This window comes from Oncorhynchus clarkii, chromosome 29, assembly GCF_045791955.1.
Source record: "Oncorhynchus clarkii lewisi isolate Uvic-CL-2024 chromosome 29, UVic_Ocla_1.0, whole genome shotgun sequence".
Lineage (NCBI taxonomy): Eukaryota > Metazoa > Chordata > Actinopteri > Salmoniformes > Salmonidae > Oncorhynchus > Oncorhynchus clarkii.
In genome coordinates this window covers 4,836,405-4,850,632 of record NC_092175.1, presented here as the reverse complement: position 1 = coordinate 4,850,632, position 14,228 = coordinate 4,836,405, and the positions used below count along the sequence as shown (strand labels likewise).

Below are 14,228 nucleotides of genomic sequence, written 5' to 3'. Positions count from 1 at the left end.
TTTTCCAACGGTCTTGAAGGAGTTCCCACATATGCTCAGCACTTGATGGCTGCTTTTCTTTCACTCTGCAGTCCAACTCATCCCAAACCATCTCAATTGGATTGAGGTCGGGTGATTGTGGAGGCCAGGTCATCTGATGCAGCACTCCATCACTCTCCTTATTGGGAAAGTAGCCCTTACACAGCCTGGAGGTGTGTTGGGTCATTGTCCTGTTTAAAAACAAATGACAGTCCCACTAAGCGCAAACCAGATGGGATGGCGTATCGCTGCAGAATGCTGTGGTAGCCATGTTGGTTAAGTGTGCCTTGAATTCTAAATAAATCACTGACAGTGTCACCAACAAAGCACCACCACGCCTCCTCCTCCATGCTTCACGGTGGGAACCACACATCCGGAAATCATCCGTTCACCAAATATGCGTCTCACAAAGACACGGCAGTTGGAAAATAGTTGAGAGAATGCCAAAGTGTGCAAAGCTGTCATCAAGGCAAAGGGTGGCTACTTTGAAGAATCTCAAATATAAAATATATTTTAATTTAACACTTTTTTGGATACAACATTATTCCATATGTGTTATTTAATAGTTTTGATGTCTTCACTATTATTCTACAATGTAGAAAATAGTAAAAAAACGAAGAAAAACCCTTGAATGAGCAGGTGAGTCCAAAGTTTTGGCTGGTACTGTGTGTGAGCGGGGGCTCTCTGTTGCTTTGTAAACAGGAGATATGAACAGAAGGAGTGTCCTCTACAAGGAGACCGATAGGTCGAAGTCAAATGAGAGTCAGTGGATGAGCTGAAACACAGCTAGGTCACAGCTCCACATTGTAATCCACAATTGAATCCTCTGATTAAGTGAATACAGAAATGTGCTGCATTGGAAACCGCAGTAAGGCTGCTTTATTGAAGTTCACTGAGTGGGTAACAGTCAGGTAATGTCCCCAGAATATGCAATTATGCTGGCAAGTTATTGCCACAATATGATTGCATTTCTTCCGTTTTCATTCATATTCAAGGTCTTTGTGACTGTCACTCATTTAAGTTTAGTTAGAGCTCTTTATTATGTGTTGCAAGGTAAAAGTTATTTATATTTACTTGCACCTAATATAAAAAAGTATAGTCAAAACACCAAAAATGTTATCAATAGGGCAAACTATGACCCTAGGAATTAGGGTAAAAGAAAGTCCCTTCAAGGACAGACCTAGCTACGTACCTTCCCACAGGCCCGGCAGTGGTGCCTCCTCCTGGTGAAAGTGAACTTCTGGCAGCAGTTCATACAGTTGGGAGCCTCCGAATCTGGCACCCAGGGGGGTTGCTTGCACCCCAGCCCATTCTCATCCTCCACCTCCCTCCCCTCTGAGGACCCAGACTCCTCCTCAGCAGGCTCACCAGGGTAGGGTGGGGGCTCCGACAGCTCGTTGTACCCCACACTGCTCACGTAGGGCTCTGTTGGGGAGTACCCTGGGCAGGGCACACCCAGTTTAGAGGGGTCCTGAGCAAGATTGGGGCTGGGAGGAGAGGGGCTCTGGTCCACCTCCTCCCCAGCGTCAGTGCTATCTGTGGGGCTACTGGGCCCCTGGTCCTCCCCTACTGCTGGAGGTGCCCTGGTTGCTTGACAGTGCAGCTGTTTGGGTCGGGCCCCTCCAAAGTAGGGTGGTGGGAGGTTACTGGGACTACTGGGGTCCTGGGAGGGCATGGAGGGGGCTAAGCTCACACTCCCCTCTGCAGACGCTGACGATGTCCTGTCGCTATCCGGGTAGGCCAACCCCTCCCCTCGGCTCCGGCTGTAGCTCTGCAGCTCCTCCTCCACCAGCCGCTCCTCCAGGTCCCCATTGAGCTCGGAGAAGCCCTCGTCCTGGAGGTTCTCCCCGGGCCTCTCGCAGTGAGGGACTCCCTGGTCCTCTACACCTTGAGCCTCCCCACGGAGGAAAGCATCCAGCTCCTCATCCGTCACCAGCAGCCCAGCCTGGTCACTCTCCGGCAGGTACTCAAAGCCAAACTCAGGGGGGTCCACCGGGCTTAGGCTGGGCTCTGAGGGAGGGGACGCAGGTCGCTCTGGAGACATGGGGGCCGGCTGGACCTCCACTTGAGAGAAGCTGACCTGGGAGACGGGAGGAGCTGAGACAGCCAGGTGGAAAGGCATAGTTGTCATCTCTGGGCTCTCTGTATTAGGGGACTGGACAGAGAGGTCTTCAGGGGCAGAATCAGGGCTGGTACAGTCCTCCACAGTCCCAGGGTTCTCTGGGAGACTGACTTCCCCCTGCACCTCAGATGCAGACAGGGACTCTGCCTCTAAGTTCTCAGTTGGGACAGCCTCAACCACCTCTAACCTTCCTCCCATGGCCTCCTCAGGGTTCTTGGAGGCCACCAGGGCCCTGCACATGGACACGGCCATGGGCAGGCAGGACAGGGCTGAGGGGCTCTCAGACACAAAGCCACTGCAGTCCTCAGAGTTAGGTTCCTGTCCAGTGCAGCTCCCAGAACTCTCTGCTTCAGCCAGCTCAGAGTACCCCTCGCTCTCATCCCTGACATCTGTGGCGATATCACACGTGGGAGTGTCCTCTGTCTTGGTGTCCATGGCAACGGGCAGGACTACAGGCTGGTCCTGGTGGTCAGGTGAGTTCTCCAGTTGACAGTTGATAAGTGACACCTCTATGCCCGCCTCCTCTCCCTCCGTCTCTCCAGACTCAGAGTTTCTCAGCGAGGGGGGATTTGTGGGCTCACAGGCTCTCTCCACAGCAGCTGGCAAAATCACATCGAGCAGACTGAGAGAGGCAGCATAACCACCAGAGTCCAGCCCCAGCAGCACCTCCCCTCCCCCGCCAAGAGCCTCCCTCCCCTCAGTACTCCCTTGTCCGGGACCCAGACCCAGGCCTGCTGAGGCTTCCCTAGGCAAAGCCACCACGGGGCTGGTGAAGTCCACCAGAAGCTCCTCCTCCAGCCGGCTCTCTGCCACATCCAGCTTACTGAAGGCGGTGTGGCTGTTGGCCTGGAGGAGGTGGGCTGAGCCTGTATCACTGACCAGATCACACACAGGCTTCAGGGCCCGGTCTGGGCAGGGCGGTGCAGAACTCTTAGCTGACCCCCGGCCGTCTACAGAGGAGAGCAGGTCCACCCCAGTGAGGGGCCGGGCCTTGGTCTCACACTCCACAGAACTGGGGCTAGGATGGTCGGGGGAGCTGGAAGCAGAGCCGTAGTGCAGGGAGTTGAGGTCAGGGAGAGAGTGTGGAACTGGAACTTTGGAGGGTTCCGGAAGGAAACCCTGGGCGCCCAGAGAGTGGCCGGGATATGAGGGAGGCGACAGGGAGACTGATCTGCACTCATGCTCATCTTGTGGAGAAGGGAAAAGTATCCGTTAATCAGTTCTGTTGTTAGCAAAACAAGTGAGCGACAAGTTGTCAAATAAATTACACCACAAGTTTCACATTTAAAAAAATATACATATTTATTTTCACGTAACACTACACCCCTCCGACCTTCCCTCAACATACAGAAATGAAAAACATGCTACCGAATACATTTTTTTCAGACAGTAGTAACCCGGGTCTAACCTGTATTGAGCTCAAAATCATCCAGCAGCTTGTCCAGGTCGCACACAGCAGCCTTAAAGAAGCTGTCCATGCTGGGCTGTCCGTGGGAGACCGGCTCCACTCACGCCTTCACCTCCCGGAGAAGAGAAACGGGAAGTATTATCATCTGTTATCTTTATCTATTGGTCTTATGGACAGGACAGGATGAATGCATTTTGATCGAAATTTCAGTTTCCACATCAGTGTTAAAATGCTGTAGTTCTTGGCTATGAAGAAGCTAAGCTTTCATCCACAGTCCCCAGACAAGTTGAAAAATTAATAACATATCAATTGTTGACCAAACAGTCAGCAGAGCACCTCAAACGTTCTCCAGCTGATTGTGTACTTCAGACTCTGACCCCTGCTCTCAATGTCTGTGGGGTAATCTAATCAAAATATCTACAAGAGAGAATTTCTCCAGTTTCAGTGTAATGACTTTATTATGACATGTCAACTGGCATCACAATTTATATTGTGAGACTCCACCTGTCTGACCTGAACTCACCTTGCATTGGTTAAAGACTACACAACAGGCCCAGCTAGGTAGCTAGCTTGCCAGGAGCCAGTATTAGCAGCTGGGCTAATAAAACAATAAAATAAATCTGGTCATCTAGCTATGGACCTAACTTATGCCGGTCGTGACAAATTTGACTAGTTGGGCTAGCAGGTAGGGTTAGGAGTTAGGCTAAAGGGTTAAGGTTAGGGGAAGGGTTAGCCAACATGCTAAGTAGTTGCTAATTAGCTAAAATGCAAAAGTTGTCGGTGAAGAGATTCGAACTTGCAAGACGTTCCTGTTGTACTCACCCGGACCAACCACTACCTTTAACCAGCTGTCTTATGTAACCATTAAATCCAGTGTCCTGGATTTAACTTTAATATGTTACATCTTGTCTATGAGACCAGGTTGACGTATGATCAGCTATTAGCTAGCATCCATGCTGACTAATATTTCCTCATCAAGGCAATGTTAAGTCTAATACTAGTTAGCTAGCACTAGGCTATAACTAGAAGTGGAATGGATAACATTAGCTATGTATTTGTTCAATTAGGATTAAAGGGTAAATCTCAAACCCAATTTCCTTCAAATTAACTAAATAAATACATCCAGGTGAGAAGTTGTGGGTGGGGAGAATTGCTCATGCATATTCATTTGGTGTGGGTAAACGTAGTTGTACCTGATCCCGACACTTTCTCACTAAAGCATACTTACCAGAAATCAACTGGCACACTCTGAAAATACAATTATGTGCATCGCAAACATATACACTTCTGAACAGTTAGATCACAGTGGTGAGGCGCCGAGTTCCTGACATCTATCTACTGCCACTTGAGGTGTAAATTCAAATCCCCCAAGTAGCACCAAAGTACTATTTTCCCAAGTACTATTTTCCCAAGTATGTGGTACAATTTCACAACTTAGTACAAAACTCAAAACAGATCATCAAAAAGGCAGTTTTTTCACAACAAAGTACAACACCCAAAATCACACAGTAGCTTTTTCACCAAACCTAATCCGTGTTTCATCTAGAAATAACTTTCATATAAAGTAATTGCCTTTCACAGTACAAGGCTCGCAATACTTATTTGATTCTCTTCTCAATTGTTTAAAATATATTTGACCATCACTTAATTCAACTGCGCTTAATGGTTAATCACTTAACCGTTTGGTAAACCATATCTTTTAAACTGGTTTGTCCACTATATATGGATTTAGAGAACTACATGAATAGTGTATTTGTAACATATAAACATCTAAATGACATGTGTGATACATAATGACCACTGGTTATTGCTAATTGATTTCAGAAAATGGTTACCACAATTGGTCACCATATAAAAATTGTGAACACAATTTCTTTCAACATGGAGCAGGATAGACAGCAAGGAAGAAATCAAAGAGCTCGTGGACAAGGTGCCCGTCAGAGAGGTGGGCATGTGCCTTATCAAAGAGGTGTGCATGAGCCCTGTCAAAGAGGTGGACATCAGAGAGAAGGAAGCAGGGAACTGTTGTGTCTAATGAATTTTGGGCCATCGTCGTTCGCAGGACCTGCCAGATTAGTTCACTGCAATCTGAAAAGAGCAATTTGATCACTAAAACATTTTTTTGCCCCCCCCCCCAAAAAAAAGGTTAGTCTGCAGGATATGCATTATGCTTTACCATGGCATATTTTGTAATGCATGTAAATTCACAAAACATGTTACAGTATTCGTACTGTATGATCTATTGACAGTATACTCTGTTCTACCCTCAGAATTTACATTAGACCCCATTTAAAAATTTTTTTGCTTTAACCTTTATTTAACTAGGCAAGTCAGTTAAGAACAAATTCTTATTTTCAATGACGGCCTAGGAACAGGGGCCGGATTTGTACCTTGTCAGCTCGGGGGTTTGAACTTGCAACCTTCTGGTTACTAGTCCAACACTCTAACCACTAGGCTACCCTGCCGCCCCATGGGGGTAGCCATGGCAGTGTGCTGACCGACCAGCAGGAGAGGGCAGTGGTGAAAATGGTGAGGGCCAGGAATGACATACAGTTGTGAAAAATAAAGCAGGCCATTGAGGAGAATGACAACACCTTTGCCAATGTGGCGACCATCAGCCTAACAACAATTGCCTGCCTTTCGAAGAGCCACCAGGTATCTAAAACACATTTACCTGGTGCCTTGAGAGAAACAACGACCAGGTGAAAACTGCGGGCAGGCTATGTTCAGGTGTAGCACTATATACTGTATTACTGTTACTACTTGATGCACATGCTACTTCACAATATCATTTTGGAACTAGACTGTAAAAATAACTAACCAAAATATATTTTTTTTATATGGTGCTTGATGATGCTGTGTGACATCATAAGCAGATCTTTGTTGATGAAGCAGGCCAAAACCTGGCGCTGTGGGCAGAACCTCATCGGCCAATGGGCGACCGTCCAAATGCCTGGACAAGGTGGGGGGAAACATCTCCATGTGCGCAGCTATTTCAGAAGATGATGTGGGAGGACATAGTCCATTACTTGGATCCTACAATGGCGCACACATTGTGTTTCTCAATTACATTGAGCAGGCCTGTCAAGGTGAAGGGGGTCACCAATTCATTAAAAATCCTACAATGTGATTTTCTGGATATTTTTCTCATTTTGTCTGTCATGGTTGAAGTGTACCTATGATGAAAATTACAGGCCTCTCATCTTTTCAAGTGGGAGAACTTGCACAATTGGTGGCTGACTAAATACTTTTTTGCCCCACTCTATTCTAAATAAAAGGATTTGGGAAAATAATATAGTTACCAGTCACATTTTTGGCAAACCTACTCATTCAATGGTTTCTTTATTTTTACTAAGACATCAGAACTATGAAATAACATGTAATACTTTTGTAACCAAAAACAGTGTTAAATAAAAATATATTTGATATTCTTCAAAATAGCCACCCTTTGCCTTGATGACAGCTTTCCACACTCTTGGCATTCCCTCAACCAGCTTCACCTGTAATGCTTTTCCAACTGTCTTGAAGGACTTCCCACATACGCTGAGCACTTGTTGGCTGCTTTTCCTTCATTCTGTGTTCCAACTCATCCCAAACCATCTCAATTAGGTTGACTGTGGTGGCCAGGTCATCTGATGCAGCAGTCCATCACTCTCCTTCTTGGTCAAATAGCCCTTACACAGCCTGGAGGTGTGTTTTGGGTCATTGACCTGTTGAAAAACAAAATGATAGTCCAACCACCATGAAGGCCTGATTCACGCAGTCCCCTCTGAACAGTTAACTGACTTACCTAGTTAAATAAAGGTTTAACAATTATTTTATTTTAATTGATGTTGAGATGTGTCTGTTACTTGAACTCTGAAGCATTTATTTTGGCTGCAATTTCTGAGGATGGTAACTCTAATGAACTTATCCTGTGCAGCAGATGTAACTCTGGGTCTTCCTTTCCTGTGGCGGTCCTTCTGAGAGCCAGTTTCGTCATAGCGCTTGATGGTTTTTGTGACTGCACTTGAAGAAACGTTCAAAGTTCTTGACATTTTCCAGATTGACTGACCTTCATGTCTTAAAGTAATTATGTTGTTTCTTTTTGCTTGTTTGAGCTGTTCTTGCCATAACAGGGAATATGAAAGAAATTCCACAAATTAACTTTAAACAAAGTACACCTGTTATATGAAATGCATTCCAGGTGACTCATGATTCTGGTTGAGAGAATGCCAAGAGTGTGCAAAGCCATCATCAAGGCAAAGGTGGCTACTATGAAGAATCTCAAATATATTTTGATTTGTTTACAACATTTTACATATGTTATTTCATAGTTTTGATGTCTTCACTATTATTCTACAAAAACAATTAAAAACCCTGGAATGAGTAGGTGTGTCTAAACTTTTGAATGGTGCTGTAGATCTGCCCCATGTGGCAGCCCCAACTCACAACCATTGAGCTACAAGCCAACTGTTTTCGCAGACTTCGCAATCAATCATAGCAGCTAGAAAAATAATACAACAAGTTGACGTGACCACCAAAGTCATCTATTTCTCGTTACGATGATATAGCTAGCTATAATTCTCAAAGCCGACATGTTTCTTTTCTTTAGGTAAAAGCACAGCACTTTGAATGTGCCCAATTCCATGTTAAAAACACCTGGAAACTAGGAAATCTCCGACTTCAAGACAACTGTGCACTCTTGACAAAAGAAAACTAACTCCGACTGGAATTTTTTTTGTTGAAATATCTTCCAACTCAGAATTCCAAGTTGGGAACTCGGGCCTCTTTCTAAAGCTCCGACTGTCTATTTGTCAATAACAGCTGGTGCACAATGTCTAATATTAAAGAAGTCTTGAGGTATTGCTCGCCTGAGGTAGAGTACCTCATGATAAGCTGTAGATAACACGATCTACCAAGAGAGTTCTCATCTAGATTATTCGTAGCCATCTATTTACCACCACAAACCGATGCTGGCACTAAGACCCCACTCAACGAGCTGGCACCTAGACCCCACTCAACGAGCTGGCACCTAGACCCCACTCAACGAGCTGCAAGCAAACAAGAAAATGCTCATCCAGAAGCGGCGCTCCTTGTGGCCGGGGACGTTAATGCAGGCAAACAAAACCCGTTTTACTTCATTTCTATAAGCATGCCACGTGCAACCAGGGGAGATTTTTTTTAAAACATCTAGACCACCTTTACTCCACATACTGAGACGCATACAAAGCTCTCCCTCGCACCCCATTTGGGAAATAATTCCTGCTGACAAGTAAAAATGAAAGCAGGAAATACCAGTGACTCGCTCAATACGAAAGTGGTCAGTTGATGCGGATGCTACAGGACTTTTGCTAGCACAGACTGGAATATGTTCAGGGATTCATCCAATGGCATTGAGGAGTATACCACCTCAATCGCCAGCTTCATCAATAAGTGCATCGACGACATCGTCCCCACAGTGACCGTACGTACATTTCCCAACCAGAAGCCATGGATTACAGGCAACATCTACTTCAAGCTAAAGGCTAGAACTGCCGGTTTCAAGGAGCGGGACACTAATCCGGACGCATATAAGAAATCCCGCTATGCCCTCAGACAAACCATCAAACAGGCAAAGCACCCATACAGGATTAAGATTGAATCCTACTACACCGGCTCTGACACTCGCCGGATGTGGCAGGGCTTGCAAACTATCACGGACGACAAAGGGAAACCCAGCCGCGAGCTGCCCAGTGACGCGAGCCTAGCAGACGAGCTAAATGCATGCATGCATGAGAGCAACAGCTGTTCCGGGCGACTGTGTGATCACGCTGACATTTTCAACTTCTCCCTGACCAAGTCTGTAATACCAACATGTTTCAAGCAGACCATCATAGTCCCTGTGCCCAAGGAAGCCAAAGTAACCTGCCTAAATGATTACCGCGCCGTAGCACTCACATGAGTAGCCATGAAGTGCTTTGAAAGGCTGGACATGGCGCACATCAACATCATTATCCCAGAAACCCTAGACCCACTGCAATTCGCATACCGCCCCAACAGATGACGCAATCTTAATCGCACTCCACACTGCCCTTTCCCACCTGGACAAAAGGACCACCTATGTGAGAATGCTGTTCATTGACTACAGCTCAGCGTTCAACACCATACTGCCCACAAAGCTCATCACTAAGCTAAGGACCCCGGGTCTAAACACCTCCCTCTGCAACTGGATCCTGGACTTCCTGAAGGGTTGCCCCCAGGTGGTAAGGGTAGGCAACAACACATCTTCCACGCTGAACCTCAACACAGGGGCTCCTCAGGGTTGCGTGCTCAGTCCCGTCCTGTATACCCTGTTTACCCACGACTGCGTGGCCAAACACAACTCCAACACCATCATTAAGTTTGCTTACAACACAACAATTGTAGGCCTGATCACTGAAAATGACGAGACAGCCTATAGGGAGATCAGAGACCTGGCAGTGTGGTGCCAGAACAACAACAACCTCTCCCTCAATGTGAGCAAGACAAAGGAGCTGATTGTGGACTACAGGAAAAGACAGGTCGAACAGTCCCCCATTAACAGCAAACCAGGGCTGTAGTAGAGCGAGTTGAGAGATTCAAGTTCATATGTGTCAACATCACTAATGAACTATCATGGTCCAAACACAATAAGAAAGTTGTGAAGAGGGCACAACAAAACCTTTTCCCCCTCAGGAGACTGAAAAGATTTGGCATGGGTCCCCAGATCCTCAAAAAGTTCTACAGCTGCACCATCGAGAGCATCCTGACCGTTTGCATCACCGCCTGGTATGGCAACTGCTCTGCATCTTATCCGTAAGGCACTACAGAGGGTAGTGCGAACGACACAGTACATCACTGGGGCCAAGCTTCCTGCCATCCAGGACTTATATACTAGGCGGTGTCAGAGGAAGGCCCAATAATATATCAAAGACTCCAGTCACCCAAGTCATAGACTGTGCTCTCTGCTACCGCACGGCAGCTTCTACCCCCAAGTCATAATACTGCTGAATAAATAATGAAATGGCCAACCAGACTATTTACATTGACACCACCACCCCCCATTTGTTTTCTCACTGCAGCCATGCGCTGTCTATGATCTATGCAGTCACTTCACACATGCACAAATGACCTTGTACCCCCGAACATTGACTCGGTACTGGTACCCCGTGTATATAGCCTCGTTATTGTTATTTATTGTGTTTATTTTTTATAATGTTTTACTTTATTTTCTAAATATTTCCTTAACTCTATTTCTTGAACTGCATTGTTGGTTAAGGGTTTGTAAGTAAGCGTTTCACGGTAAGGTCTACTACACCTGTTGTATTCGGCGCATGTGACAAATAAAATATGATTTGAAGCATAGGTATCGTTAGTCGCTGTGACATGAAATACGAGTTAAAGTGTAACCAATGTGTAATAACTACGTAATAAAATTATTGTCATTGGTCAACAAGCTTATTTAACGCGTCAGATAGTGTTATTTTCAGGTGGTCATTGGCCAACTATGGAACGCCGTTTGGGTCTTTGCATGTCAAAAAATATACACGTCAAATAAGCTTGCTGACCAATCAGGGCCTGAATATGACTGTAGTTCACATAATAATTTAACGCGTATATAACATTTTTACGTAGTTATTACACAATGATTAGACTATCGCTCATATTCCATGTCATAACGATTCATCCATACGTATGCTATGATGCTGGTAAAGTTGTCTCGCGCATCTACAGTGCTGGTCATAAAAAAAGCTAGCTAGCTGATGGATGCAAACAATGTTCTTCCCCAAAAACACAGCAAAACGACATAATCTGTTTCAGTAGCTATAGTTACCTAGCTAACTATATAGCTAGGTGTCATCATCTAAAATAACCCTAATTTATAAGACAATTCGTATTTGATTAATGTCGGGGGTCGAACCCATCTATGTGAAGCAGGCCACAATAAGGATTAGCATAATAGTGGACTTTGTGGTTAGCCTTCAAAATAAAAGTGTAATTGACAGTGATGCAAATGAATACAAATAGTAGAAGTACGCCATAATTGAATAGATAATGCTAAACGAGGTTGGAATGTTATATAAAAATCAACAAAATACAATAATTTGTAAATGACAAAAATCTGTTATTAATCACACTGGATGTATTATACTTTAGAATTGCATTGGGGGCATACTTATTTCACTGTACAGCCTTACCTATGAATTGTGGATCAATGACATATCAGTCTATTCAATGACACCAAGAGAACATTAGCATCGTAGCTCTTATTGCGGGACTCTGAAACAACTGAATTGAGCCACATTTGCCAACTTATGTGTATTGAACACTATTCACGAGGAAAAACAATACTGTGTGGATGTTTTGGAGTCTGATAACTCTGAGGAGGACGTTGGGCAAAAATATATTGGGTATTGATCCCCAATCTTGAGGTAAAGATGTGCAGTGCAATATGAATGTCAATACACACAATAGGCTGACTGGGGAGGTGATTTCACAGTCCCGCGGTAAGAACTACAACGCTAATATTGGCGTAAACTCTTCACAGTTGTGTTCTGTGGGTGTCACCGAGTGGACTGATACCCCATTTCATTGCTTCACATTCCAACCTTGTTTAACATTATCTAGTCTAAGGGCCTCCCGGGTGGCGCAGTGGTTAAGGGCGCTGTACTGCAGCGCCACCAGAGACTCCGTGGGGTGACGCACAATTGGCCTAGTGTCGTCCGGGTTAGGGAGGGCTTGGTCGGAAGGGATAGCCTTGTCTCATCACGCACCAGTGACTCCTGTGGCGGGCCGGGCGCAGTGCACGCTAACCAAGGTTGCCAGGTGCACGGTGTTTCCTCCGACACATTGGTGCGGCTGGCTTCCGGGTTGGATGCGCGCTGTGTTAAGAAGTAGTGCGGCTTGGTTGGGTTGTGTATCGGAGGACGCATGACTTTCAACCTTCGTCTCTCCCGAGTCCGTACGGGAGTTGTAGTGATGAGACAAGATAGTAGCTACTAACAATTGGATACCACGAAATTGGGGAGAAAAGGGGGTAAAAAAACAACAAAAACCAACATGATCTAGTCTAAATATGGCATGATTCCACCATTTGTAACCTTCAGCATCACTTTCAAATGGGTACTTTTATTTTGAAGGCAAACCGCAAACGCCACTATTGTGCCTTATCCTTATTCTGGCTAGCTTCACATAACGAACGTTAGCTTTGGGCAACAGGGTTGACGAATTCCTGGCTGCTGACATTACCATTATTAGCTGACACATCACCAGATACGTCAAATAACAGACAAGCTGTTGGTGTATCAACAAGCTTATTTAACGCCTCAGATAGTGTTATGTGAAGTATCTTTCTGACACTCAAAGACCGAAACGAGATTCCAGATGCTGCGTTCAAGACCACTGGGAACTCGGAAAAAAACGATCACGAATTGAGAATAATCCTTTTTTCACGGTCACCTGACTCGGAATTCCAAGTCGGAAACTGGGACTCTTTCTAAAACATCAGACTTTCCGACCTGATTTTACATGTGTTTTTTTTCTTCCGAGTTCCCAGTTTTCTTGAAAGCACCAACAATCGAACCCCTCCCTTGTTAGAGTCAATGTTAAGAGTTGAACCGCTAGGGCCAAAAAGAGTTCGATTTACTACTACTAAAATACCAAAATATATCACTTTTGCAACGAACCGTCAAAATAAAGACCAGAATTTACGTGTTTCTCTTTAACTAAGCCTAAAACATGTTTTTTCTTCATGAAAATACCTCAAATAATTAAACTTCCAGTTGTTTACTAGCTAGCTAGCAGTCTAGCTAGTAGCTAATTAACGTTGGCTAACGTTAGCTAACTAACAGTAACGAGCTAACGTTAGCTAGCTAGTGCTAACGTTAGCTAGCTAGTCCTAACCACTAGTTACAGAAGGCTAATCGTCACAAATGAGCTAGTAAGCATAGACTGTTCGACGAATTCCTGGCTGCTGACATTACCATTATTAGCTGACACATATCACCAGATACACCAACGGCTTGTCTGTTATCAAGTTAGCCCATTCAATACTAAGCGGTAATGGGACCGGCTGTACGATGGATATATCGCCTTGGGTTCTCGAGAAGTACTAACAAGTCATCACATTCTGCATCATCCGTGAATATCATAAAACGTGGAGAGCAGCCAGATGACATTATTTTAGCTAATAGCTAGCTAAGTTAGCTTGCTACGTTTAGCTAGCTAGCCAATGATTATTCACAGGTCAACAAACAATTTTCTTTGTCATTACCGGAAGATTCATAATTCTGTCTTCGCCCTTCCAACTGTTTAACGATTCTTCTGGTTATAAAGAAGGTTTGTCTAGAATCTAGATCGTATCCTCTTTGTCCTTTTGTTATTCCACTGAAGTTGTTAAAGCCAGAGAGGAAGAGGCGAGAGGTTTTACTCCGCCCAAAATCTGCCCACGAAGTGAAGAGTTTTTGCATGGAGGTCAATGAGAGTGTTGAATTTGGTCAACAAAAAATGTAATAACTTATTTGATCAATATACACCCAGCAAAAATATAAAGTGATTTCATGAGCTGAAATAAAATATCCCAGAAATGTCCCGTAAACACAAAAAGCTTATTTGTCTCAAATGTTGTGCACATATTTGTTTACATCCCTGTTAGTGTACATTTGTCCTTTGCCAAGATAATCCATCAACCTGGCAGGTGTG

General features: G+C 44.8%; 1 protein-coding gene across 2 annotated transcripts in view; it reads right to left on the bottom strand.

Moving 5' to 3' along the window:
* LOC139387980 (zinc finger FYVE domain-containing protein 16-like) overlaps positions 1–13,972 on the bottom strand; it is a 44,656-nt gene extending 30,684 nt beyond the window's left edge. For both annotated transcript variants that reach the window (XM_071134431.1, XM_071134432.1), the window contains exons 1-3: positions 13,802–13,972; positions 3,549–3,664; positions 1,211–3,327 (exon numbers count right to left, since the gene is read on the bottom strand). In XM_071134431.1, coding sequence (XP_070990532.1) covers positions 1,211–3,327; positions 3,549–3,618 — 2,187 coding nt within the window. In that variant the 5' untranslated portion in view covers positions 3,619–3,664; positions 13,802–13,972. The remainder of the gene's footprint in view (positions 1–1,210; positions 3,328–3,548; positions 3,665–13,801) is intronic.
* Between the last annotated feature and the right edge of the window lie 256 nt (positions 13,973–14,228).